The following is a 23,598-nucleotide window of genomic DNA, read 5'->3' on the forward strand; positions in this document are numbered from 1 at the left end:
AGGACTGCGAAACTTTCATTATCCCGCTCGTACATACATCGTAAGATAATTGCCTTTAATAATTCTGTTTATAAACGTGTCGACATCATTATGAAATTATTTTAATCGCTCGCTTATAGCTGCAGTCATTAGATCAAAGATATACTATCAAACATGAGCATCATGTTCTTTGAGCTGAGAGGTTTAGTTTCAGTTCTTTAGTTTCTCGTTGTTCTACAAGACTTTGGTATCTTCGTATTTCTTATATATATTTATATGTACATATAATAGATATATTGATGAGCAAATAGTGAAAATTAGTCTAAAGTAGATTAAGAATTTAATGGCACGGGATAAGGGGATTCATAATTTTTCTTTTAGTAAAATGCACAATACATGATTAAAATCATTCAATATAGCACTCTTAAAATATATTTTTTATAAATATAATATATTATAATAAAAATTTGATTGTCAACGGTTAAATAAATTTAATAATCAGCACATTTCTCTAATATTTAGTAAAGAGTGACTATATTTTTATAACAGAAATATAAAATTCCTATTGTATACGAACACTACATTCGAACTGTGTCATTGAGAATTTCAGTAATTTTAAAAATAAAACGGAATGTTCTCTTGTCAATCGCGTTCATCTGTCAGTTGTTACGTATCTAGGGCTTTTTTGGACACGCGCATTTTTACAAATGTCCCGTTGGTTTTAAACGTCAAACACAGCATCTATTTATATGATATATATTTTTACCGCCTTTTATTCCACGTGACGGAAGCGCGAGAAAGAAGTGTATCGTCGTTATTATGCCAATCCTGCGAGTTATTCTTTAAACGTGACACGTATCATGCGAAGAGGCCTCGCACGTTATGACGTAAAAGTATAGTGCAAAAAAACTTAGCTTGATAAATCAATAGATTTTTTAGTTTTCTTTACAAAAAGAGAATGTATATATTATCTATTTTCATTTTTTATTCGAAACTTTCGGATTCACAGAGGCAGTTCGATACTTCTGCGACCGCTGAAGACGAATCGTGTTTCTCATCCGAACTTGATCTACTAAATCCAAAGTAACATTTGATAATTCCTTTATATATCTTAAGAAATCTAGAAGCTAAAAGCTGTAATCTTATATGTTTAAAGAGTGAGAGAGTCTTGTCATAGTTTGCGATTTGCGTGTCGAGCAGCAAAGAACGAAGACAACGATCGATTAAATCTTCTCGAATCGTCGTCGAGATCATCGTATTGCTATAAACAACCGGTTGTTAATAGACAAATCATTGAAGCAAAATTACGTAAGTGATGTAAGTGTGAATAAAATTTAAATACGCGAGTCTGAAATATATTGTGATTAGAAGTTTATGTATTTCGTATAACGGAAATGTCAGACGGATTTGTCGTAGAATGATTTTGAAAAAAATTAAAAATTTTTTTTCGTTTGCTACGACCCGTTTTTTACACACGTGTCACTTCGTGGAGACACGTTTTAGTTACTAGAGAGGCCGACCAGGTTGCTACGTCGCAACGTATTTCAAATATTGGAGCTTCCGTATCGCACCTTCGTGTGAAAAAACATGAGGTAAAATAAAAAATAAAATACATTTGTCAATTTAACAATACTTTAAATTCAAATTGTTTTGTATTAAAAAAAGCAAAAATATTTTAATGTTATGTAAACAGTCACATTTGCACACACGCACGATTATTATTTAATTTAAATTTTTAATTACATAGTTATTACAAAATTATTTTACTTATTTGATTATTTCGTATATAATATTCTTTTTTTCGAAATAAGAATATAATTTAAATAGTATTTAAATTTTTTATAAAATTCTAATATTTTTTATTTTATAAAAAAGTTCTAGAGCGCAAATTTTGTCTCTAGTACTCTGTCGAATATTTTTTAGCCGCAAGTAACTTTCGAAGAAAACCATTCGAGCGAGGGTGAAAATTTTGATTGTAAATCCAACGAAAAATTTTGGTAATTAATTTAAGATATTGAAAATTATACGTGGTACGAATCATACGTAATATGAAGCTCATTCATGATCACGTTAAAATTGTGGCACAAATCTCGTTTAAGGCGCCTAATGTACTGTGCTGACAACAGAAAGGAAAATAGCACGCCACGGATTGTAAGGGTTATTCGACAAAATAGCAAGAAGAGTAAGTTATTACGATGAAGTTAGAATTTTTGTAAATTGATTCAAGTTGGACCTTTTTCCAGTCGATTCTAAAGCAAATCGATCAGCAACGTTCGATCAACCGCGAGCTGGCAATAGTAAAAACAGCGTTGTCGTGTTGTATCACGGAAGATCCAGCACTCCTCCGTCGTCCTCTTCAAAGACTCTCGTGCAACTTTCGAAATCAGATCAAACAACAGTGATAGAAACACCACGCGTATCGCGATCGGAAGTAGCAAATCTCGCATCACCTGACAAGTGAGTGAGTGAGTAGATCTTGGAGTGCAATAGAAATTGTAAAAAATTATTATGCGAAATTATTAAAAGAGAAAGATATCTTTATGCGAAGAATATCTTTAAAAAGGACAAAGATCGTAGAAACTCCGGAGAGTCTGTCCCCGAGATATCCTCTACGTCGACGAAGAACTGCTTCCAGAAGATACCGTCGTGCATCGAGACAACAGCACTCTTTGAATGTAAACATTTATCACGCGAATCGAGTCGAACGAATTGTGTCCCCGCTACAGTGTCGTCACTGGACTGGATCTAAAAGGCAGATAAAAATAGATAACAAATCGAAGTGTATAGTCGAGCCTAGTACAGATTCTGTCGAGTTGCAAGACAGAGATATTACTTATCACACCAACGAAAACGCAACTAATCAAAGGTCACAGAAGTGCATAAAAGAGGAGAAACTTTGGAAGAAACAATGCTCGTCGGCTGAAACTGCTGCTCCGCAACTTATGGATCATCGTCTAAAGTAAATAATATCCCAGATAGACACTCGGATAAATAATAGTGCAACTGATAATGTAATTATAACTTTGCAGACAAATGGAAGACAGCAAAAATCAATCATTACCTTGCTCGAATGTAGATTTTCCGATGCAACAAACGTATCCTGAAGAAATTAACGTTAATTCTACGTTCATCAGCGTGAACGAGATTAACGAGGCGAGTCGCGTGTTCCCCTTTCAAGCTACACCAAGCGGTAATCTTAAGATCGATCCGAATCAGGTGAGAGATCCAGCAGATGTTACAACAAAATGTTTTTTCAAAAATATCGGCCTCGAGGCAAACGTAGCATAGTCGCTTTAGGTTGTTTTCGAGTCGAAGAAATTTAGCGTTTTAGTTGCCGATCCACGGCACACGAAAGTTAACGTTAAGGCCGAGCTTAATCGATCCGCTGACGACGCTGGCACATTTGTTTCCGGTTTCTCGAATCGGACGAGATATATCGATCTTCCGCCTGGCGTCACGCCATCAACGATTGATCAGTTGCAGGTAGAATTTTTTTTTTTAATTTATAATTATTTAAAACACTATGATTTTTCAACTTTATATCGTATAAAAAAAGGATTAGTTTAATGATGTATGTCGTTTTTTCACAATAATTTTTGTCACATTATTTAAATATTGTTTGGCCGTGTAATAGGCTCAGAAAAAATTACCTTATATCGAAGCAAGATACAGATCACGAACGCAGCCAAGTGCGAAATTTAATTCATTAAAAATGGAATCTGTACAACCAACGTCTCATGAATTGCCTTCAATGAACGAAGTACCACTCGCCTCGTTAGTTTTCTTAAATTTATTAGTTGTAAATCTTTAAGAGACATGCAGTACTTTTAGCAATTTTATTTGAATAATATTTATTTTTTTATTTTAAACTCTTTATTTTGAGCAGGCTAGGATTTACGAATGAGCAACCGATCAATTGGGACAATATAATTCTTCCAGAAAAAACCGATTTGTATCAGGAATTAGCTAGACGTATTACGAACTACAAGTAAGAAAAAATCTTAAATGATGAAATTTTTGCAAAATTTTTCGTATTTATTGTATTGCAGATGTCAAATATTAAAGAAAATTATTTTGATTTTATTTAGCAAAGAAAACATTTAACTTGTATAGTTACATTTTTAGATTGTAATCTTAAGATTTTCAACACAATGTTAATTTATTAAAGTAAATACTTGTTTTATTTGTTCTGTCAAGAAATGCCGACTGCATTGTCCGAATTGATCATGATGAGTTTCACTGTCATCTTCTTGTTCTGCAAAGTTACAGCATATTTTTTGATGATAAAAATTACAAGGATATTAACTTATCTGGTGTAAGATAATTTTATTTCAATTTTATTTGATTATATTAAATAAAATAAGCACTTTCAAAATGTATTTCTGAAATGTAAGAAAAAAATGGCTATTCCGAATTTGAGAACATTTATAATACAAACATGGTTTTATATAAGAGAGAGTAGGAAATAATATTATCAACTCTTAAGATAAATTAAAATGCGATTGTTTATTTATATAAAATATGTAGAGCGTGACTTCCAAGGCTTTCTCAATTATTTATGATTGGATGATAAGTCCAATCAGTGAAAGTTATCAGTTGTTACGGAGGGATAATATCTTGGAAATCTTCATGGCCGCGCAGTATCTTGGCATTAAAGGTATATTAATTATTTCTTTCATTAAGCATGTAAAATGATAAGTCTCTTTTTAAAGTAGAGGCAATATATAATATTAAAAAAATTCGATTAAATATATATAAACAAAAAATATAAAAAAATATAATACACAACACGGACTCGGTATTTATGCTAAAAATGTAAGTATTATATTTTATGAAGAGTTAGAAGAACAATGCTGGGCATTTATTGATAATGATGAGCTCTTCTCCGAGGATACTGCCTTCTTGTTATATTTGGAAGCAAAAAAGATCGGGAACACCGCGGTAATGGAGTTGATGGTGCCAAGAATTATGAAATTTTTCTTGATGCTCGTTAGCACAAAAGATTTCTTGGAACTGTCAGTGGATGAATTATGTTTATTATTGAAATCCAATTACATTTGCGTTAATAGGTATAAAAATATCAGAAGAATATATTAGCCTTAAATATATAAAAAAATTATATAGTTTAATCATTAAAAGACTGTTGATATTTAAAATTTCTTTTATTTATTAAAGAAAAATATTAATAAATTGAAAGAAAGTTTTATGTAGTAATAAGTTTATAATTTCCAATCGTCTTTTGCATTAGCGAAATAGAAGTTTTAATGTCTGCCGTGAGATGGTTGATGCACGATTGGAACGAAAGAAAACAACATATGTTGGAAGTACTCAAATGTGTTAGATTTGGACTTATAGCTCCGTGGCAACTGGTAGATGTCAAAAGAAATCCTGAAAATCCAGAATTTATGGAATTGATGGCCTATCCTGAAGTGCAAAAAATGGTGGACGATGGGCTCGCGTACGAATTCTATTTATAATTATAAAAGCTACAAAATAATTTATATGAAAGGTGTATAAATTAAAAGTATAAACATATTATAATTAATATCAAATTCTGCAGGTTTGTTATTATAAAATATTGGTATGGTAATCAAACGGAAGATTACTACCATTGGATTGATTTACTTGGGCTCAGCGAACCGATTAATCGCAATTGGGCAGGACAAGACAAAGTAATTTGTGTTTTATTAATTGAACAAGCAAATTATAAGCTACGTGTAAAATATAAGAAAATGACTTCTATATTTTTATTAATATATTTCTCGCTTTAGAATTATGTTACGTATCGTGAATTTCTCTTGTATCTCGAAGAATATCAAAAAACAAACATTTCGGAGCTGAAAACACGGAAGGTACAAACAATAATACCCACTCCTCCCAATTCTCCTCCTAAAGATTGCTTATCGTCATCGCCGGAAAGAACACGCGTGGACTGCAATCAAAACCATTGTTGTGTAGAATCACATCCTTTAGGTACAAATCAATACAAATATGTAATCGGAAAATTAATACCGATATTAAATTGATACCATTTAATATTTGCGATCAAAATCGGCAATTCTCACGCTTCGTTTTAGAACAATATAGTGCAACACAGATTAGAACACCGAAAAAGTACGCGCCAAAAGTCGCAACTTCATCAGGCATAATGATCCCACCCGAAATCTTGACGGAATGTTTCAATAATATGGGCAGAAATAATAATATAAGAACGGTAAATCTTAATATGACGATTTGATTGAGAAATTAGAAATTCATGTTTTTATACATCTCATATTTGAAATCGTTAATAATTGATCATTTAGTATATTGTATGTATCAATATATCGATTTTATATTACATATATAAATCGATTATTATAATCATAATGATCTGTTTATCTATATTTTTATAAAAGGATTTTTATTAAGATTCTCAGATATTAAATATAGATCTTAAGCATATATTATCACACAAGTACGACGATTTATCTATAATTAGATATTTTTATTATTATAGAAATAATGTTATATCTTTACACACAGAATAAAACGCAATGTGATGGAAATAGAAATAGTATACCTTTCGTTCAGAATTCAAGATATCACGGAGCAGGTGAATCGCCAGAAAAATCTTTAAATTTCTTAAAGAATGAAAAATATATGTACAAACATCATCAGCACGAGATTTCGATGGTATGAGTATTTTTGTTTGGTATTCTAAAAATAAAAGAAATATGAGAAATTAGAGATTAATGAACGAAGATTATGGAAAAACAGTTTAAAAAATTTTGATCAAGATATATTTTCAATGTTTTTTTTATTATATTCAATGTTTTACATGTTTTACTTGTTAAAATATTGTTGCAACAAAAGTGAAATCATGCAACACACTCTGACATACTTGATATATTGTACGTAACATGTATAGGAGTACAAAAGTTCACACTATTATATAAATATTATTTGTCACTTGAAAGCGAGTGATAATAGTTGACGTACGATTAAAACTGCTTTATCATTGCTTACGCTTCACGATTATTTGTTTCTAAATTACTGTGATTTTAATTTTTTTATTCACTGATAAGGCCAAATATGAAGATCGACAGGAGAAGAATGTTTCGAATCTTTATAGTCGCAAGCAGTGGGAAAATGCAACATTATTCGCAAAAAAACCACAAAAATTTACGAAAAAATTAAAATATGGTGAGTATCGTACGGATTCGGCCAAATCCGAAGAAGAAGCGGCTACGGTGATACAAGCTACGTATAGAGGATATAAAGTTAGAAGAAAATTTGATGAAGTTAGTACTGATTAATTGTCTTGATTTGCATGTACTTTAAAAATATAATAGAAAAGAATTTATTAAATTTTTATCTTTGATTTTCATGTACAGATATATTCTGATTGTTTAAAATTTAAAATAATAATGATATAAAAGAGTGTACGTTTTATAAGTATAAGATTGAATTAATGATTAAAGAGTAAACATGATTAATAATTTAAAAAATAATTAAAATCAGTTTGTTAGAAATTATTTAATTTTCGTCTTTATATTTTTCTTTTTCAGACTGTTATCAATTACTGATTATATATTTTATAATATTATGACATAAATTATTATGACAGATTATTATGACAGATTATTATAACATAGATTATTATTATATTTTATGATATAGATTAAGAAATCATCTTCAGAAGAAAAGCAAAACACTCAAAAAGTAGCTGAACTGTTATCTATGTCGACAAACCAGTGCAAGTCACTACATAAATCATTAAATCCTATCAAAGTAGGCAACAATATTACAAATCAAAACAAAAATACGTTACATTATATTTAAAAAAAAAGTGCGAATATTGATTGTGCAATGTAACAAATGTTTAGTAATAAATACATATATTATTTTTTATAAGAAAATGGGAGAATACTTTTTTTCACACATATGTAAAAAGATTACATTTTTTTAAATAATAATTTTTTAAGATATAATGTGTATTAAATATCAAATGATTGAATTACTGCAATGTATAAGATGTGACAAAAAATTTAGTTTTAAAGTTATTGATTAGATTCATTAAATTTAAACAAAGTGTTATACACGATACACGTAGAAGCGATATCGTAGTTTTGCGATAATACAAATAGTAAATTTCTTATCTTTAGAACATGGGATCTAAAATGCAAAATGACCTCATATATTAAGTAACAGGGCAGAAAGATAAAAATCTTTGTGATTTAATTGAATTAGCATAAAACTTTTGAAACGTCAGTTATGTTAATAACTGACTTGGTTAATGGAAGATTAAAAATTCAATTGTTATGACTTCTGACCTTCTTTTGTTGTGTATATTTTGTTTTGTATAGGCTATTAAATAGAGTTTTATATAAGAGCTATGTACATATGTATACATATGTATACATATAACATAATATTGCTTATCATTATCTCAATAATAGCATTGAAAATATATATAACGTTAGTTCGATAACGGTATTTATCATACTCAGCAATATACGAGTGATAGACGGTACGAAGTATTCATATACAAGTTCCATCATGGAAAAACCGATCGTGACTGTAAAGCAAGGAAAATTACAAGGAGTCTTCGAAGATAATGTCCTCGGTTCTCGTTATCTCGCTTTTAAAGGCATACCTTTTGCTGCTCCGCCAGTAGGCAAGTTGAGATTTAAGGTAATCTATAATCTATAAATTTGTCAAATCACAAAATTATAATCATTTGTTCATTTCTTATATCATGTTTCTCTCTCTCTCTCTCTCTCTCTCTCTCTCTATATATATATATATATATATATATATATATATATATATATATATATATCTTTTTTTAATTATTTAATTACTCAATTTTAATTATCTCAATATAACGTTATTGTGACATGTATAGAATCATCTCATTCTTAATAGAGTCGTATGTTATTATTGTTTTTAATCCCGAAGGATCCCGAACCTCCAGCTTCCTGGGAAGGTATCCGAGACGCTTCCAAAAATGCCGGTGATATTAGTATACAATTGAAACAATCGCCGATTGAAACGATAATTGGCGACGAAGATTGCCTTTATCTTAACGTTTATGTACCAAACAATATTTACAAGACGACAGGGAATCCAGTCATGGTTTGGATTCATGGTGGAGCTTTTGTTATGGGTAATGGCAATGATATTAGCAAACGGCCCGATTATCTCATGGCAAAAGATGTCATTCTAGTGTCTATAAATTACAGACTCGGTGCTTTAGGTAAGATTTTATAATCTCAATAGTACATTTCTTGTTTTAAGACGTTCGAAGATTTCTTATTGCGTCTTTATGTCTCAAGGTGGACAACAAAACTCTAAACGCAAAAACACTAAAACGCTAAGTCATGTATACTGTTCGCTGTATTTCATATATGCACGTTGTAAAGTCCTCTCTTTCAGGTTTTTTAAATATTGGTCATGAAGTGGCAAGCGGAAATCAAGGCTTGAAGGATCAAGTTGCCGCATTGAGATGGGTCAAGGAAAATATCGAGACTTTTGGCGGAGATCCGAACAACATCACTGTTTTTGGTTCTAGTTCAGGCAGTGCATCCACACATTTATTGATGCTATCACCGTTATCTAAAAGTAAAAACGCTCTTAATATTAACAATAATGACTAAGACGAACTATGAACTATTTATTCTATTGAAAATAAAATATTAATTTATTCGTATCTGCAGATCTCTTTCACAAGGCTATTCTTCAGAGTGGTGTAGCTACAAGTATTTGGGCAGTCAAAAAAAATACAGAAGCCAGTGCTTTCAAGCTCGCGTCAATATTTGGTAACGATTCTAAGGATCCCAAGGAAGTTGTTGAGTTTCTTCAAACGATACCTGCTGCTGCGATCATTAATACGCAATTTGAAGTTGTCTCTCTGGAGGTACATTATTCTATTCATATATTTTTATTTCTAAACGTTGAAATAATTTGATAGATATTATTTAATGTAGGAGGATTTATTTATATCTTAAATATAATCTTATAATAAATTGATCATACTATTGTGCTGAATACTTTAAAATGTGTTGCAGGAAGCGAGCATTACAAATATTCCGTTTGGACCTACGGTCGATGAAAAATCAAAGAGACCTTTTCTGCCATGCCCTGTATCTCAATTACTCGATGACGCCAATGATATACCAATGATAATTGGTTGTACTTCTCATGAATACATCATGTTTCTTATAGGTATCAAAGAAAGATTACCGAATTTGGTAACTTTATATATACTGAAGCAGACACATACATCGCATATTATGTATAAAATTACATACATGTGGTGACTTATTTGTTTCTCTTATATTAATTATTTATCTCTGCTCACAGATGCCAGTAAAAAAAATTTAGAGAAAAAGTATGCGATTATAGAGCTTTTAATACAAAGGGCAACAAACTTGCAAGACTCGAAAAAGATAACGCAATTGGCAGAGCAAGTTAAAGAACATTATTTTCATAATAAGCCAATTACTAAAGAGAGTATTCCATCTTTTATACAATGTTTGAGTGACTTGTATTTTTGTATTCCTGCTAAGAATTTTGTGAATGATCAAAAGAAAAAGAAGCAGGCACCGATCTATTACTATAATTTTTCCTACGTCGGTAATGAAATGACATCCACGAAACTTATGTCGGATAATTTGCCTATGATTGGTAATTGTACAATTTGTGAAACTTTTAAATCGGCCAAGTTTGAATTTCTGCTGTCTATTTAATAACATATAATTTTTATGTAATTGACATTTTAGGAGCTTCTCACTCTGATGATCTGACATATCTTTTTTACCAGTTATCCTGTAAAGTCAATGATCCTAAACCGCCGGCGATAGGTACAAAGGATCGAGAAGTGTTAGAAATTCTTACTACAATATGGACCAATTTTGCAAAGACAGGGTAAGTGTCTAAATATCCTCATAAATCATTTGTTGAAGAAATTGTATTTTACAAAATAAAAATACTTTCTCATCTTGTAGAAATCCTACACCTGCTGTTGATGAGTATATAACTACTATTTGGCTACCGGTAACAACTGATAGATTTAATTACTTGGATATCGGCGATACTCTTCAACTTTTAACATTTACTGATAATGATAACATATTACAAAAATGCAAATACTAGTAAGTTGATTGAGACTTTAACAGTTATAGATTAAAAAATATTATCATATACTTAATTTACGTTTGAAATATCTTGATATGTGTACAGTAGTATTCATTAATATAATTCGAATATATTTATTAATATATTTATTAATATAATTTGAATACATAGATATATCCTTTATTTTTCTATGTAAATAACTTATAATAATAATACACAGACGTTGTCCGTCTCATCTTTGTAATACAACTGCAGGGATATGTTCGCAAAAATAATAATTTTTGATTTAATAAAGTACTTATGCGTCTCAGCATAAGTATAATATTTTATTGGGGAAATATTGTACCAGATATATCAATCATCAAGAAATATTGTGTATTCAATTATGTACATATGTATTTCTTAAAAATGTTTTATATATGTACTATATAAGATACGCTATATTTAATAAAAGTCAATTGTGTGCATATAAATATATATCAATACATATCAATATAGCACTGATGTTTCAAAATTACTTTTAAAATTGAAATGTATTTTTAATGCAATACAAGAATCTTAATTTTTGTTTAAATAAACAAATTGCAGATCCTGAAAGCTGGATTTTTTCTCAAACTCCGAGACAATTAAAGTAATAAATTGTTTCCTTATATAAGCTTTTTTATGAAAATGATCAATCGTTCTAACAAGTGCCTATTTCTTTAACATCAGTACGATTTATATTGATACAATTGATGAAACGATTTATTTTTGAATGTTAGGAGCGAGCAAGATTATATCTTCAACAGGTATATATTCAACAGATTGTACATCACTACTTTACATACATGTGCGTAAAGAACAATATACTTCTATATATTCGTGATTTCTCGTAAACGATGCACTTCTATATCGCTTGAAAATGATACGAAGTTCTATATATTTTGATTTTTTATATTCGCATTTTCAGATATCTTTATTTGTTCCAGAACGCAAAAGCTTTTTGTATTCTTTCGTTGTGCGGCTTTCCCGTGACCAAAGCGGTAGGATACACGCGTTGTGGAACTTGTGAATTGTCTGTCTTCGATGTTTCACTCTCTCTTTCGAATATCTTGGCCGTGCGGCTTACACTTCCGGTTGGAAGGAATCTATCGCGGTTACGTCCGCTTATCCTTGCGTTCGTATTTTCGTCGGCAACTGCGAAATTGTAAAATTTTAATAACGTTATTTCATCATACGTGACAAATGATTATCGATATTATGAGCAAAGATATTTAATCGCGCTTACACACACCTTTTCGCACAGGATTAGTTTCACACGAAGCTTTAGTCACGTCACTCTTTGTAGCTACCTTGTCGTTACCCGCAGTACTTCCGGTATCGTGAAGAGGAGGGGTTTTTTCGTCTTGTCGATTTCCTTCCTTCCTCAATATTCCTTTACTTTCTCGATTGTGAGTCTCATGATCTTCTTCTACGATAGTGGACTCTATTTCTAATTCATCTATTTGTAACGAAGACGTCGCCTGGTTCGAACCGCAATCACCTATTCCGGAATCACGTGAATCGCCACGAAATACCCTGCGTGATATTTGTGATTTCGGAAGGGTGTCGATTTGGAAAGATTTTTCCATCACCTCTTTGTCACTTTTTTCGCTCTCTTTCGACGCTGAAATTTTCAGACGCGTCGTGACGTCTCGTACTTTTGGAATTAATTCGATACGTAATTCAGTTCTTTCTTCGACCTGATCTGAAAGACTGTTCAAGCTACTCTCTTCCTTCGTCGGTGTCTTTTGTATCTCGGTATTTACTTCCGTTACATACGTGGGCCTTGTCCATGATTCTGTCTCGGCAGAATTTTCATTCGCGTCTGTCACGACACGTTCCGTATTTTCATCGACAGCAGTGCTGATCGATTTAACTCTATCATCCGAATATTGCATCTCGAATTGTTGTTCGAGCGTAGGTGACGACTCTGTCGTTGATATGGAACTACGTCTATTATGTGCCGAAAGAATTGCCATTCTTCCCAGTGCGCGAATGGCATTTCCGGTTTTCTGTTGAAATAAATGGCGCAACGCGTGCACACTCGAGGTTTAAATGCATGCTGAGATTATTTAAAAAAAAAAAAACAATTTCAAACTGCAAGAAAGCTATGCTATTAGATACTGATTGATGTTATTCGGTTAATGAATTCTAAAGATAAAGAAAAATCAAGGTGAAAACAATTATATTGCAATTAAGTATCAGTTAAATTTGTATTACTTTTTAATATTCAAAGAAATGCTATCCTGGATATTCCTTGTTTTGCAAAGGAAATATTGATTGTATATTTGTGTTACGTTTTTACTTGTCACTTTTTAATGTTAGAAACTGTACAAAACGAATAATTATAATTTTAATTTTCAGAAAAGTCTACCGATCCATACCTGCCATTTTCTTCGAATAATGAACTTCTTTAATTTTTCAGTCGGCAAAGCTACTCTGCTCATTGTCGCAACGTGTTGCGCTATCCATGGATGTTCTAAACACTGTGTGGCTGACATGCGTAATCTATGAAAAAAATAGAGAGAGGATTATTTAAATTTATCTTTAAAACAGTTAAATATTTTTTTAAAATACGAAAAAAAATTAAAGATGCATATACTCTTTTCGTTTGATAAGTAATCCGCTAATGAAATCCTTGGCGTTATTCGATATGGCATCGAAAGCTTCGTCTTCTAAATCATAATCCGCCCGTGTGATGTTAGCAAAAGTCTCGGCATCGTTATCTCCCATAAATGGCGACAAACCGGTGAGTCTACGTATAACAACAATCGCGCACAATTATTTTGATATATTATTGTATAGATAATTTTTTATTTTTCTGATTAAAACACATAATTGTTTAGCACTTACAGGACATAACAAATTACACCGACGCTCCACATATCCGATTCGGTGCCGATAGGTTCGTAACTTATGATTTCCGGTGGAATAAATTCCGGTGTGCCAAAAAGCACTCTGATCGGCGTGTCGGATTTTAAAGTCTGAGCCAATCCAAAATCGATGAGTTTAATTTGATGAGAAGTACGCGTACGACACATAATATTTTCGGGCTGTAAGGTAAAAACAAGTCAGTCTGTTTAGCTCGTGTATATCACAAATTAATATTCTATTCTCATCCATGAGAAACATACTTTTAAATCCAGATGTACGATTTTGTTCTGATGCATATATTCGACACCTTGACAAATTTGTCGCATGAAAAGAATACTGTCTCTCTCGGTTAAAGTAAAATCGTCGGCCACCACCCTCTCGAATAGTTCTCCACCTGAAATACTGAAGTAAAAAAAAATTAGAATATTATTGAAATTTAATATACAAATAATTGAGATCTAGTGATTGATATCGGATACTTACTATTCCGTGATCAATATGATTTCACGAGGATTTTCGTAAGCAGCAGCCAGTAATAGAAGTTTAGGGTGTCTTAATGTGTTCATAACTTTGATTTCTTCACGTACTTGTTCGCGATCTTTCGCTTTGATTGTTTTGACGAATTTAGCAGCGAAAGTCATGCCCGTTGGTTGCTCGATAACTTTTTTAACTATACCATATCGGCCCTTCCCTAATTCTTCAAGAACGTCGTATCTTTCGTTGAAAAATCTTCCTTCTTCCGGTACTACTATACGAGCTGCGAAGTTCGGCTCGAATTCGTCTAAAAAATAAAACGGCAATTATCAGATAATTAATTTTTTTATTACCCAGTTCTTAAAATAATTTTTAAATTAAGAAAAATGAAAAAATATATATATATGTATATATATATATATATATAATATATTGGGAAATCGTGTCTTTAAGAATAGATTATCACCTTCTTCTTCCTCTTGCAACATTGTTTCCCCTTCCTTCGGGATTCTGACGGGATCAGATTCCATGCTAGGATCGCTAAGTCCGTGAATATTTCCAGCTCGTACGCGAAAACAATAACTCTCACCCGGTGTTACAAAATTTGTTTTAGCTGACGATACCGTATGACTCAGCGAATGACAAGACTCGGCAATTACCGTCCACGTGCTTTCACCGGCGTGTTTTGCTTCCACGGTATATCCGATTACTGTGCGACCTCCGTCGTAAGGTGGCGATCTCCAGACGATCGTAGCTTGGTCGGTGCTAAGATTCACACTAGGTTTATCCGTGATTGGCTCGGGTGGACCTGAATGGAAACCAAAATCTCATTTTCAACACATTTTCATTCTCGTAGAAAATCGGTGAATAAATAATATATTTATGCTTATTATTATACACTGCTGTATCATTAACGCGCGATTAATTCAAATTTTATAACTATACGAATGGTCAGAAAAAAAGCACTCAGAGCGCGATTGCGTGCGTTTTGAAATAAATCTGCGTGTCATTATGTTATGTCGTTAGATGCGTATAGCGCATCGCGTATATTACTTCTCTCTCGTGGCACACGCGTCTTCTCACCAACAGACTCATGTTAGACATAACGCGGTCTTGAAGAAAGAGGAAGTGGAGGTGGAATGTTGATGGAGGAGGAAGCGCGGGAAGGAGGAATTACTGCGCGATGTGTCACGTGAGACTGCTGTCTGCCTTGTACGCGAGGAAAGGAACTGGACCGTGCAACACGAATTTACGCACGTGGAATAGTGGAACGATGTCTCGTTCTAAATTACGGACGCGTGGAACATGCGTTATGTCGTTTTGGAAAAAACGCTTCAAACTGAATTCGTCTTGTCGCCGATCACCGACACTGATGCTCTCCGCGTAATTAAATTTAATTAAGTCAAGGTCGAATCGAGCGGCGCTGAGTCACGGTCTAATAACGTGTTATAAATTTTCGAGTATAAGTCGCGTGAAGGAATATACAAACGAATGACACATACGTACCTTCCACAGCTAAACTGAAAAATCTTCGTTCTTTGCCCAGTGAATTTTCCACTGAGACTTCGTATTTTCCAGCGTGGTCATATGTCACATCGTCTAATGTCAGGCAAGACGTACCGTCCCTACTGATTATCTTTATCATCTCATCTGGCTGCAGTTCGCGATTCTTAAATTAAAATAAAAATACTTCACTATACATCAAATATATTAAAGATATAAAAAAATATATATACTTAAGAATTCATGTAATACAGAAATAAAATTGATTGACGTCAGCTGCGTACGTGGTTATATAGCAAATAATGATACGACTGAGAAATGTATATATCTTGATTGGCTTACCAGAAGTTTACACACATCTGTCACATTTTGGTGGGAATTTTATATATATTATAGTAAGAAATTGTGTTTCAACATATTTCTCGCGGTTAAAGATAAGCAAACGATCATCTTGAATAACTGAATATTAATTTTTATAGGAAAATTATCTTTGCATCGTGTAGAGTCTTAAAGATCGATAGAATCTCGTTTAGATTACTGTACTCTGTGATCTCGCGCTGATGTAATTTGTATTATAATCGCGAAACAGAGCACCTATTGTGAAGGAACAGTTGCCTCTTTCATAAAGAAAATTTGCTCGCGCGAGAATTGGAATTACAGTCGTTATATTATTAGAACATTTCTAACACGATACTAATCGATAAATTACAGAGGAAAGCAAACCTACCACTCGAAGCCACTTGACCGTCGGTTCAGGACGTCCTTGATAGGTTACTCTGAGTACTGCGCTGTTTCCTCTAAATACGATGACGTCAGCTGGATCTTTTATTATCGTAGGTTTCATCAACTCTTTCAGGAGCGATTCCGCACACTCTTCGTTTGATACGGCATTAGTATCCCGGTGAAATTGTTCCGTTTTCTTTGGTGATAATAACTTTATCGAAATATCCGTCTTGTTTATCTCGCTCGAGGATGATAATTTTTGATCGTTTGAAAATTCTACGTTACTATCTAAATTCTTCTTTGTTATTTTTGGTCGTGACAAATCATTTTCAAATCGTGATTTCCGAATATCAGTTAACGCATTGCTAGGAATGCGTTTTCTTGCTGGTAAAGGAGAAACATTTTTGGTGTAAGATACGGTTCGTCGAGGAAACGAAGATGATCTGGTTCGCATCGGGGACTCCTCGCGTCGATATTTCAATGACGATAGCTCCGTGATTTTTTCCGGCATGCCTGTATCATCAATGTTCAGCGATAGCTTAGCCTGTGCACGAGATTGAATATTTTCAGTCATTACAGAAACCGACGAAAAGTTATTGTCGGTAGAATCATTTAGCGAACGTTGCAATCGCAGCTGGGCAACGCAACTGATGGATGGACCTTTTCCATTCACGGAGGCTGTGCATCGAATCTCTCCTGTATCGCGCGATGATATGTCGCGTATTCTTAAGATACTGACGTTGCCATCTTTTTCGATCTTTAAACATATAAATAATAATTAACGGCAAAACAATATTTAAATAATGTTTATTTAATGACGTAGCTATATGTTTTATTTTACGTACTTTACACTTTACATTTTCTCTAGCGTCTTTCCTGTTAATCGTCCAAATAAGTTCCATGGTTCTTTCACACTGCGTTCGGGCACAGAAACAAGCGGTAGCACCTTTAACAGCGATTACTGATAGCGGAGTTTTTGTAAATTGTAATGCCAATTTGGGAAGGTCTTTGTAGTCTGTTTGAAAACATTGAGAGATAAAGCGCGCTTTAAATAAGAGATCTAATAACAATATTAAAGGTAAAAACAGATCTAACCTTGAACAGCAAAAAGACTATTGCAGGACGCAACACCGAAATCGTTTCGTACAACGCAGGTGTATTCACCGGCATCTTGCGGGCGAACCTCGGATAATCTAAGAGCAACTCCGCCGTCTTCGTATATAACGTGTCTATAATAATCGTTGTCAGGCAATTCGCGACCGTCCTTGGACCAAGTGATTGTGAAAGGAGGTGTACCTGAGAGACAAAAGTAAATAATATATTATTGCGTAGATTATATTTTATTATTTTTCTCGAAAGCTCAACTAAGCAAAAATTTTTTAAATAAATTTAAACATAAATTCTACCTGTGATTGCTGTCTGAAATTCATGACAATGATTTTCCATGACAATCGACTCTTCCGGTAACGATCGTAGAAATCGCGGGACGTCCTTGTCCGCGATAGACGAATCGCGTGGATCTAATACGGTTACCTTTGAAGATAAATTGACGAAATAATGTAACGAAGGATCTCAAGGGAATTAATGACAAATTATTAGCTTATAATGAGCGTTCATTCACCTGACAACTACTTCTCGTTGATCCAAGGACATTGGTCGCTACGCAAGTATATTCACCCGCGTCACTCGCCTTTACTTTCGATATTTCGATTCTGGCCGTCGTGCCATCGAAATGTCTCTTTATTCTAGCAGATCGTTCCAACGGTCGTCTGTTTCTACATAAAATTTAAAAATATTTTATTGCAAATCTGTGTTATATATCGCGCGATAAAATCTCCATGATATATTTTTACCTGTACCACGTCGGCGTCACACTCGGTGTTCCTCTTATGCGGCATTCCAGTTGTAATCGTTCACTTATTCTGCTAGTAGTTGACAGGAGGCTCCGATCAAACGAAGGATAAGTCCTAGGTGAGGCACTTCTAGTTCTGATAGTTCGACTTGTCGATTCATATCGATCTTTTAAATTAATATAATAATAAATTAAAATAAAATAATTCTTTTATCTTATTATTATAATTAATTTAACTTATTTTTATATAATATTATTAATTATTGTATAATATTATATAAAATTATTATATAATTAAAATTATATAATAATTTTAATTTTTTATCCTCTCTGATGGTTCGGCTTGTCGATTTATATCGATCTTTTAAATTAATATAGTAATAAATTAAAATAAAAGAATTCCTTTATCTCATTAGTATAATTAATTTAACTTATTTTTATATAATATTATTAATTATTTTATTTTATTTTATTAATAATTGAAATAATATTACAAGAAGAAAAAAGTATGATACATATGTATATGAAAAGAAATGTATTTTCTTCCTCTGCCCAAGATATATGTTTTCATACGTACTTATTACTTCCAGACGAGCGCTGGCCTCGATCCGGCCAAAATCGTTCTCCGCTGTCACTCTATAAAGACCGGCGTCCTCCCGCATTACGTCGACAATCTCGAGAATCTTGACGTCGTCTCGTTCCTTGATGGAGATCCTCGTGCTCGGTGTTACGATCCTACCGTTCTTGTCCCATCTTATCCAGGGCGCAGGATGACCGATCACCGCGCACTGGAAACGCACAGTCTCGCCTTCCTGGACCAGACGATTGTGAGGCACCGCGTAAAATTTCGGCGGGCAAACCTTGGGTCGCTTCGAGGACGTGCCGCCTCGTGGCAGAACTTGCGGTGATCTGAACTCGCGTCCGTCTGAAAGCAATATAAATGTAATTCGCTCGTTCGATTATCTCTTCCACGTTATCGTTTTATGTTTATGGTTTTTTCGGGCTTTTTTATCTTACGTGAAACCGCCGGTGACAAGCTTCTGATTGGCGTTGATCGCGGTGTCGATCTCGGTGTCGATCCTGCTGACAGCAGACCTACTGGCCTCGTTAATCTTTGATTCAGTATATTTTCCTTTCCCTCGGGCACTGTAACACAGATATCAGTTGGGATATTTACGAATATTTGAGATTGTAAGTTCTGAATTGTATCTATGTGCGTGTGTGCGTGTGTGTGTGTGTGTGTGTACGTTGATGTGTAATACATGACCATAACGTCGCACGAAGATGGAAAAAATTGTGATTAACTTGCGTTTATTAGTCATGCTTACGTTATGTAATCTTTGAATGTGACCGCGTATTAGCATAACAAAGTCAATTCAAAGAGATGGTCACGATTTGCATTGCGTCTTTATTCGGTACGCTTTTGTAAAGCAGTCTCGAGGATTATTACCATCCACAACTAGACACGCCGATGTGTACGCTTTTCCAAGGTCGTTGTAAGCCACACATGTGTACTCTCCCTCATCCTCGGGATAGACGTGCTGAATACTTAATCGTGCCGTTTCACCATCGAACTCGGCGGCGAAATCACCCATCATATTTATAATCTAACGAAAGATATTTTTTACATTACAATGTTTATCAGCCAAGAGTAACATTAATTAAGACATTTTCTTATTACTTTGCCTCCTCGTTCCCAGCGAATCAACGGCGGTTCCGGCGTCGCGTAAACTTTACATTCCAGAGAGATAGCGTCGCCGTCGCAACATCTGAGATCTCGCAGTTCCCTTTTTATAATCGGCAGGGTCATCACTTTTCTACAGAGTTTAATGTTTCATTAATGATAAGATACAAATAGTATAAATATCTACATGTGACTATATATATGTGACTATATATGTGAATAACTCACCCGTGAGATTTTTGCTCCTCTTTGCCTTGACCTGAAAAGATTGTTGTTGATTGATGAATTCGCGCGATGTAAAATAAAATTTCCTATTCACGTCTCACCTTTGGCATAAATTTGCAGGGAAATTACAGCTTTGGCTTCCCCATGGCAGTTGCGGGCAATCACAGAATACGTTCCAGTGAAATCGAGTTTGGCATAAGGTATTTCCAACCGATATTGTGGTCCTGCACCCATCAGCCGGAAGTGAGGCGCGTCCTTGTAATAATCAGGCTGCGAAACAGGACAACGCATAATGAATATGAATATTCAAGAATTTTAGATTGCAAGTAGCTCAAATACTTGTAGATTCAACCGGGCTGGAATGCCATGTATCACGAATGTTTATACTACTTCTTATCGATGCGCTCTCCGTTCTCGCTTACTTCACACGTGAGTTTTATCGCTGACGACAATAACATGCATAACTCAACTACTAGGGCGATATCACATCGTTTAGAGAGCGAGTAAAAAGGAATGATTTAAAACAACTTTATTAAATAACGATATTAATGTTGACGTCAAATTGACGCGATTTGGCTACGTCAGCGTTAAACGAAAATCATGATAAACGACGAAGATGTATTGACTCGCGGGATGACATTTACGGTTTCTTCGAGCGTGACACATTGCGTGTAATTTGACGTCTCGTGGTTCTCTCAAATCGTATTCTCGTGGTATTTGTCAGACTTTGGATGTTAGTTTCTTACGCAAGACTACGAGACGGGGTTAAAACTCAGCGTGCGGTACGATGCTGGAAGAGCGAAAAAAGAGAGGTGAGAGATGTCTTCGTCATGGTTCTAGCCCATATAGGGAGCGAAAGTCGAACAGATCGTTGCAGTCCGATCTCCTGGTTGTTCGTATTACGCGGGTACAAATGAGTATATTACCGTTTCTCGTAACACACTCTTGTCCCTCATGAATTTAAAGATCTCGATTCCCATTAATAGCTAGTCTAGACAAGCGGAAAGCCGCACAATTTTTCACCCTTGGATTGAAATCGTGACATAATGAACCCTCCGAGACACATATATCTTGCACCTGTCGTATTATGGCTCGCCTACGTTTCAATTTATGCGGAGGATACTTCCCGATTGCGAAAGACAAGCGGCATAAATAGTCAGTTGCAGACAGTTGCAAGAACTTTCAGCAACGTCATTTAAATATAAATATGTAAATAATTATATACATACATATTTATATTTAAAAAAAAATTATTTGTATACAGCAAAATTTAAATTTAATTTTCTAGTTTACTGGAAGAATCAATTTTTTATCTTTCTTACAAAATTTCATAATTATTTTAAGCTTATTTGATCTATATTATTTAATTAAATGCAAATTACATTTGCAATAATTTATGCATATATAATCTTAAGAAAACAATAAATTTGCGTGATCAAGTTTCCAACACAAGAATTTTAACACAAATATATTTAATTATTTATTTTAATTTAATTTATTTAATGTTTTATTTTAAATCTACCCGTGAATTTAATTTTATAAAATTATATGTGATTTTACTTCTCTTTCTAATAAACAATTATTTAAATGTTACACTTACACTGCCGTATTCCACATGGAGTTGAATTTAATTCTTCGGAGCAAATATTGTTTAGATTAATTATAAATGCCTGTTTGTTGGTTGTCAGAAATTTTGAATATCTTACAAAACAATCAAATATATAATAAAAATAATAATTTACGTGTCATACACATAAAATACATAGCGCGAGGATGTATCGTACAGCTGATTAAAAGTTCAGCGGCTGTCCGTTCGTTAAAGTTACGCGACACGACTGTTTTGCCGCTACGTTACAGTGCTGATCCATCGACGAAGAAAGCCGACTACAAAAGGGAAGGGGGGGGGGGGAGAGGATACTGCATATATTTTGTAATTATACAGATATTCCGGAGTAATGCGGATGTTTTTTTCGGTCGAGAAAATACATCAGTTTCTATTTCGAATTATCAATGTGTCATCGATTGACAGTGTAAATTCTTTTCCCATGTGTCTTATTCTTTCGTTCGTATTAAAAAATTTAATGTAACGTGCAACGCACGTTGTTACCATTTATGGAACTATTCAATGTCAATGCCATTTTCTCGGTGCATACGGCACATTGTCTGCTTTTATGGGCATGATACGCTTTGTTATATAATCATTTTTTTACTATCTTGACTCATATAACACGCTGCATTAGATACACGTCACTTCATCGTTTGCATAATATTCCTTTCGATGTACAATCGCTCATAATTTAATTAATTAAAAGATATATTAAAATTCTTTATGCTTTTCGATTTATTCGTCGATTATTATCAAACTTGTATTTATAAAAATAGGATATATTAAATACAACGAATTTGAAAAATCTTGTTTACCTTCAGAAAATCGCGCAGCCATATTACTTCAGGTTTAGGATCTCCGACGACTTCGCAGAGTATAACGACCGTATTGCCTTCAACTGCTTCGGTTGATAATGGTTTCGTGACGAAAAGTGGCTCTTTGGAATATCTAAGGGAAAAAGGAGCGATTATATATATTATTTATACAGCTGCGCGTTTTCTTTGTCTTCGAGACGATCAGTATATACTTACGGTATATCCGGAGATGCACTCATAACATTGGATGATCCATCAATGGACAATTGATCCGGAATTGCATCCGCGATGACAGACACCCTGGTGGATGTCTCTGTGTGACCAACTGCATTTGTCGCGGTACAGCTGTAAACTCCGGCATCTCGCGCAGTGACGTTAGCTAGAGAGAAATTGACGGTACCGTCGTGGCTTAACGTCATTAAGGCTCTTCTATTGGGTCGTAGTCGAATACCATCGCAATGCCTACGCGAAATGCAAAATAAGGGAATTAAGATTGTATTTTTTTTTTTAATTATCTTAAATATGCGAAAGAGAGAAAATTAAAGCGCATATTGATGAAAGATATCGCTATAAAAGTAATTAAATTCCAATTAATTTAATCGACGATTGGCTTCTCAAACAAAACCTGTATTTTATTAATATTATTTTGTACGAATAGAATTATTAATTGTTATTTTAGACAGAAAGATTGAATTAAGAATAGGAATAATTTACAAGATTA

General features: G+C 33.7%; 3 protein-coding genes across 6 annotated transcripts in view; 2 read left to right on the forward strand and 1 right to left on the reverse strand.

The window, feature by feature from the left end:
• Positions 1–922: 922 nt before the first annotated feature.
• On the forward strand, positions 923–7,825 carry LOC140674484 (uncharacterized). Its single transcript, XM_072908047.1, has 21 exons — positions 923–1,062; positions 1,136–1,287; positions 1,483–1,571; positions 1,903–1,976; positions 2,079–2,161; positions 2,223–2,436; positions 2,543–2,938; positions 3,009–3,195; positions 3,277–3,462; positions 3,614–3,753; positions 3,866–3,967; positions 4,177–4,294; positions 4,507–4,636; positions 4,817–5,048; positions 5,228–5,437; positions 5,540–5,651; positions 5,751–5,952; positions 6,057–6,193; positions 6,505–6,654; positions 7,047–7,262; positions 7,642–7,825. Exons 1-21 carry the CDS (start codon positions 938–940, stop codon positions 7,801–7,803), a joined length of 3,417 nt encoding a protein of 1,138 aa, XP_072764148.1. The 5' UTR covers positions 923–937; the 3' UTR covers positions 7,804–7,825.
• Positions 7,826–8,368: 543 nt separating this feature from the next.
• Positions 8,369–23,339, forward strand: LOC140674482 (esterase E4-like). The gene is made up of 9 exons (XM_072908045.1): positions 8,369–8,655; positions 8,923–9,220; positions 9,400–9,585; positions 9,681–9,880; positions 10,032–10,188; positions 10,327–10,650; positions 10,746–10,890; positions 10,971–11,117; positions 20,577–23,339. Coding segments are annotated over exons 1-9 (1,593 nt in total). The 5' UTR covers positions 8,369–8,520; the 3' UTR covers positions 20,578–23,339.
• LOC140674478 (uncharacterized) overlaps positions 11,232–23,598 on the reverse strand; it is a 37,790-nt gene continuing 25,423 nt past the window's right edge. For 2 of the 4 annotated variants that reach the window (XM_072908035.1, XM_072908036.1), the window contains 23 exons: positions 23,094–23,339; positions 22,878–23,010; positions 20,558–20,726; positions 20,460–20,490; positions 20,229–20,364; positions 19,998–20,154; positions 19,565–19,693; positions 19,125–19,472; positions 18,549–18,714; positions 18,317–18,470; positions 18,102–18,228; positions 17,791–17,991; positions 17,541–17,710; positions 16,700–17,452; positions 15,976–16,138; positions 14,936–15,277; positions 14,479–14,776; positions 14,256–14,397; positions 13,975–14,174; positions 13,724–13,876; positions 13,506–13,629; positions 12,374–13,133; positions 11,232–12,276 (listed from right to left, as the gene is read on the reverse strand). In XM_072908035.1, coding sequence (XP_072764136.1) covers positions 12,056–12,276; positions 12,374–13,133; positions 13,506–13,629; positions 13,724–13,876; positions 13,975–14,174; positions 14,256–14,397; positions 14,479–14,776; positions 14,936–15,277; positions 15,976–16,138; positions 16,700–17,452; positions 17,541–17,710; positions 17,791–17,991; positions 18,102–18,228; positions 18,317–18,470; positions 18,549–18,714; positions 19,125–19,472; positions 19,565–19,693; positions 19,998–20,154; positions 20,229–20,364; positions 20,460–20,490; positions 20,558–20,726; positions 22,878–23,010; positions 23,094–23,339 — 5,323 coding nt within the window. In that variant the 3' untranslated portion in view covers positions 11,232–12,055. Of the gene's footprint in view, positions 12,277–12,373; positions 13,134–13,505; positions 13,630–13,723; positions 13,877–13,974; positions 14,175–14,255; positions 14,398–14,478; positions 14,777–14,935; positions 15,278–15,975; positions 16,139–16,699; positions 17,453–17,540; positions 17,711–17,790; positions 17,992–18,101; positions 18,229–18,316; positions 18,471–18,548; positions 18,715–19,124; positions 19,473–19,564; positions 19,694–19,875; positions 20,155–20,228; positions 20,365–20,459; positions 20,491–20,557; positions 20,727–22,877; positions 23,011–23,093; positions 23,340–23,598 lie in introns of those variants that run through there. The other 2 variants (XM_072908037.1, XR_012048229.1) reach the window with 2 other exon arrangements.

This window comes from Anoplolepis gracilipes, chromosome 16 (genome assembly GCF_047496725.1).
Source record: "Anoplolepis gracilipes chromosome 16, ASM4749672v1, whole genome shotgun sequence".
Taxonomy (NCBI): domain Eukaryota; kingdom Metazoa; phylum Arthropoda; class Insecta; order Hymenoptera; family Formicidae; genus Anoplolepis; species Anoplolepis gracilipes.

Excerpts from the sequence above, each read along its gene's own strand:
- LOC140674484 (XM_072908047.1), top strand. The coding sequence starts at position 938 with ATGTATATATTATCTATTTTCATTTTTTATTCGAAACTTTCGGATTCA. Across the intron at positions 3,968-4,176 it reads AGACGTATTACGAACTACAA|AAATGCCGACTGCATTGTCC; the intron begins GTAAGAAAAAAT and ends TGTTCTGTCAAG. Across the intron at positions 5,652-5,750 it reads ATTGGGCAGGACAAGACAAA|AATTATGTTACGTATCGTGA; the intron begins GTAATTTGTGTT and ends TTCTCGCTTTAG.
- LOC140674482 (XM_072908045.1), top strand. The coding sequence starts at position 8,521 with ATGGAAAAACCGATCGTGACTGTAAAGCAAGGAAAATTACAAGGAGTC. Across the intron at positions 9,221-9,399 it reads TTACAGACTCGGTGCTTTAG|GTTTTTTAAATATTGGTCAT; the intron begins GTAAGATTTTAT and ends CCTCTCTTTCAG. Across the intron at positions 10,891-10,970 it reads ACCAATTTTGCAAAGACAGG|AAATCCTACACCTGCTGTTG; the intron begins GTAAGTGTCTAA and ends CTCATCTTGTAG.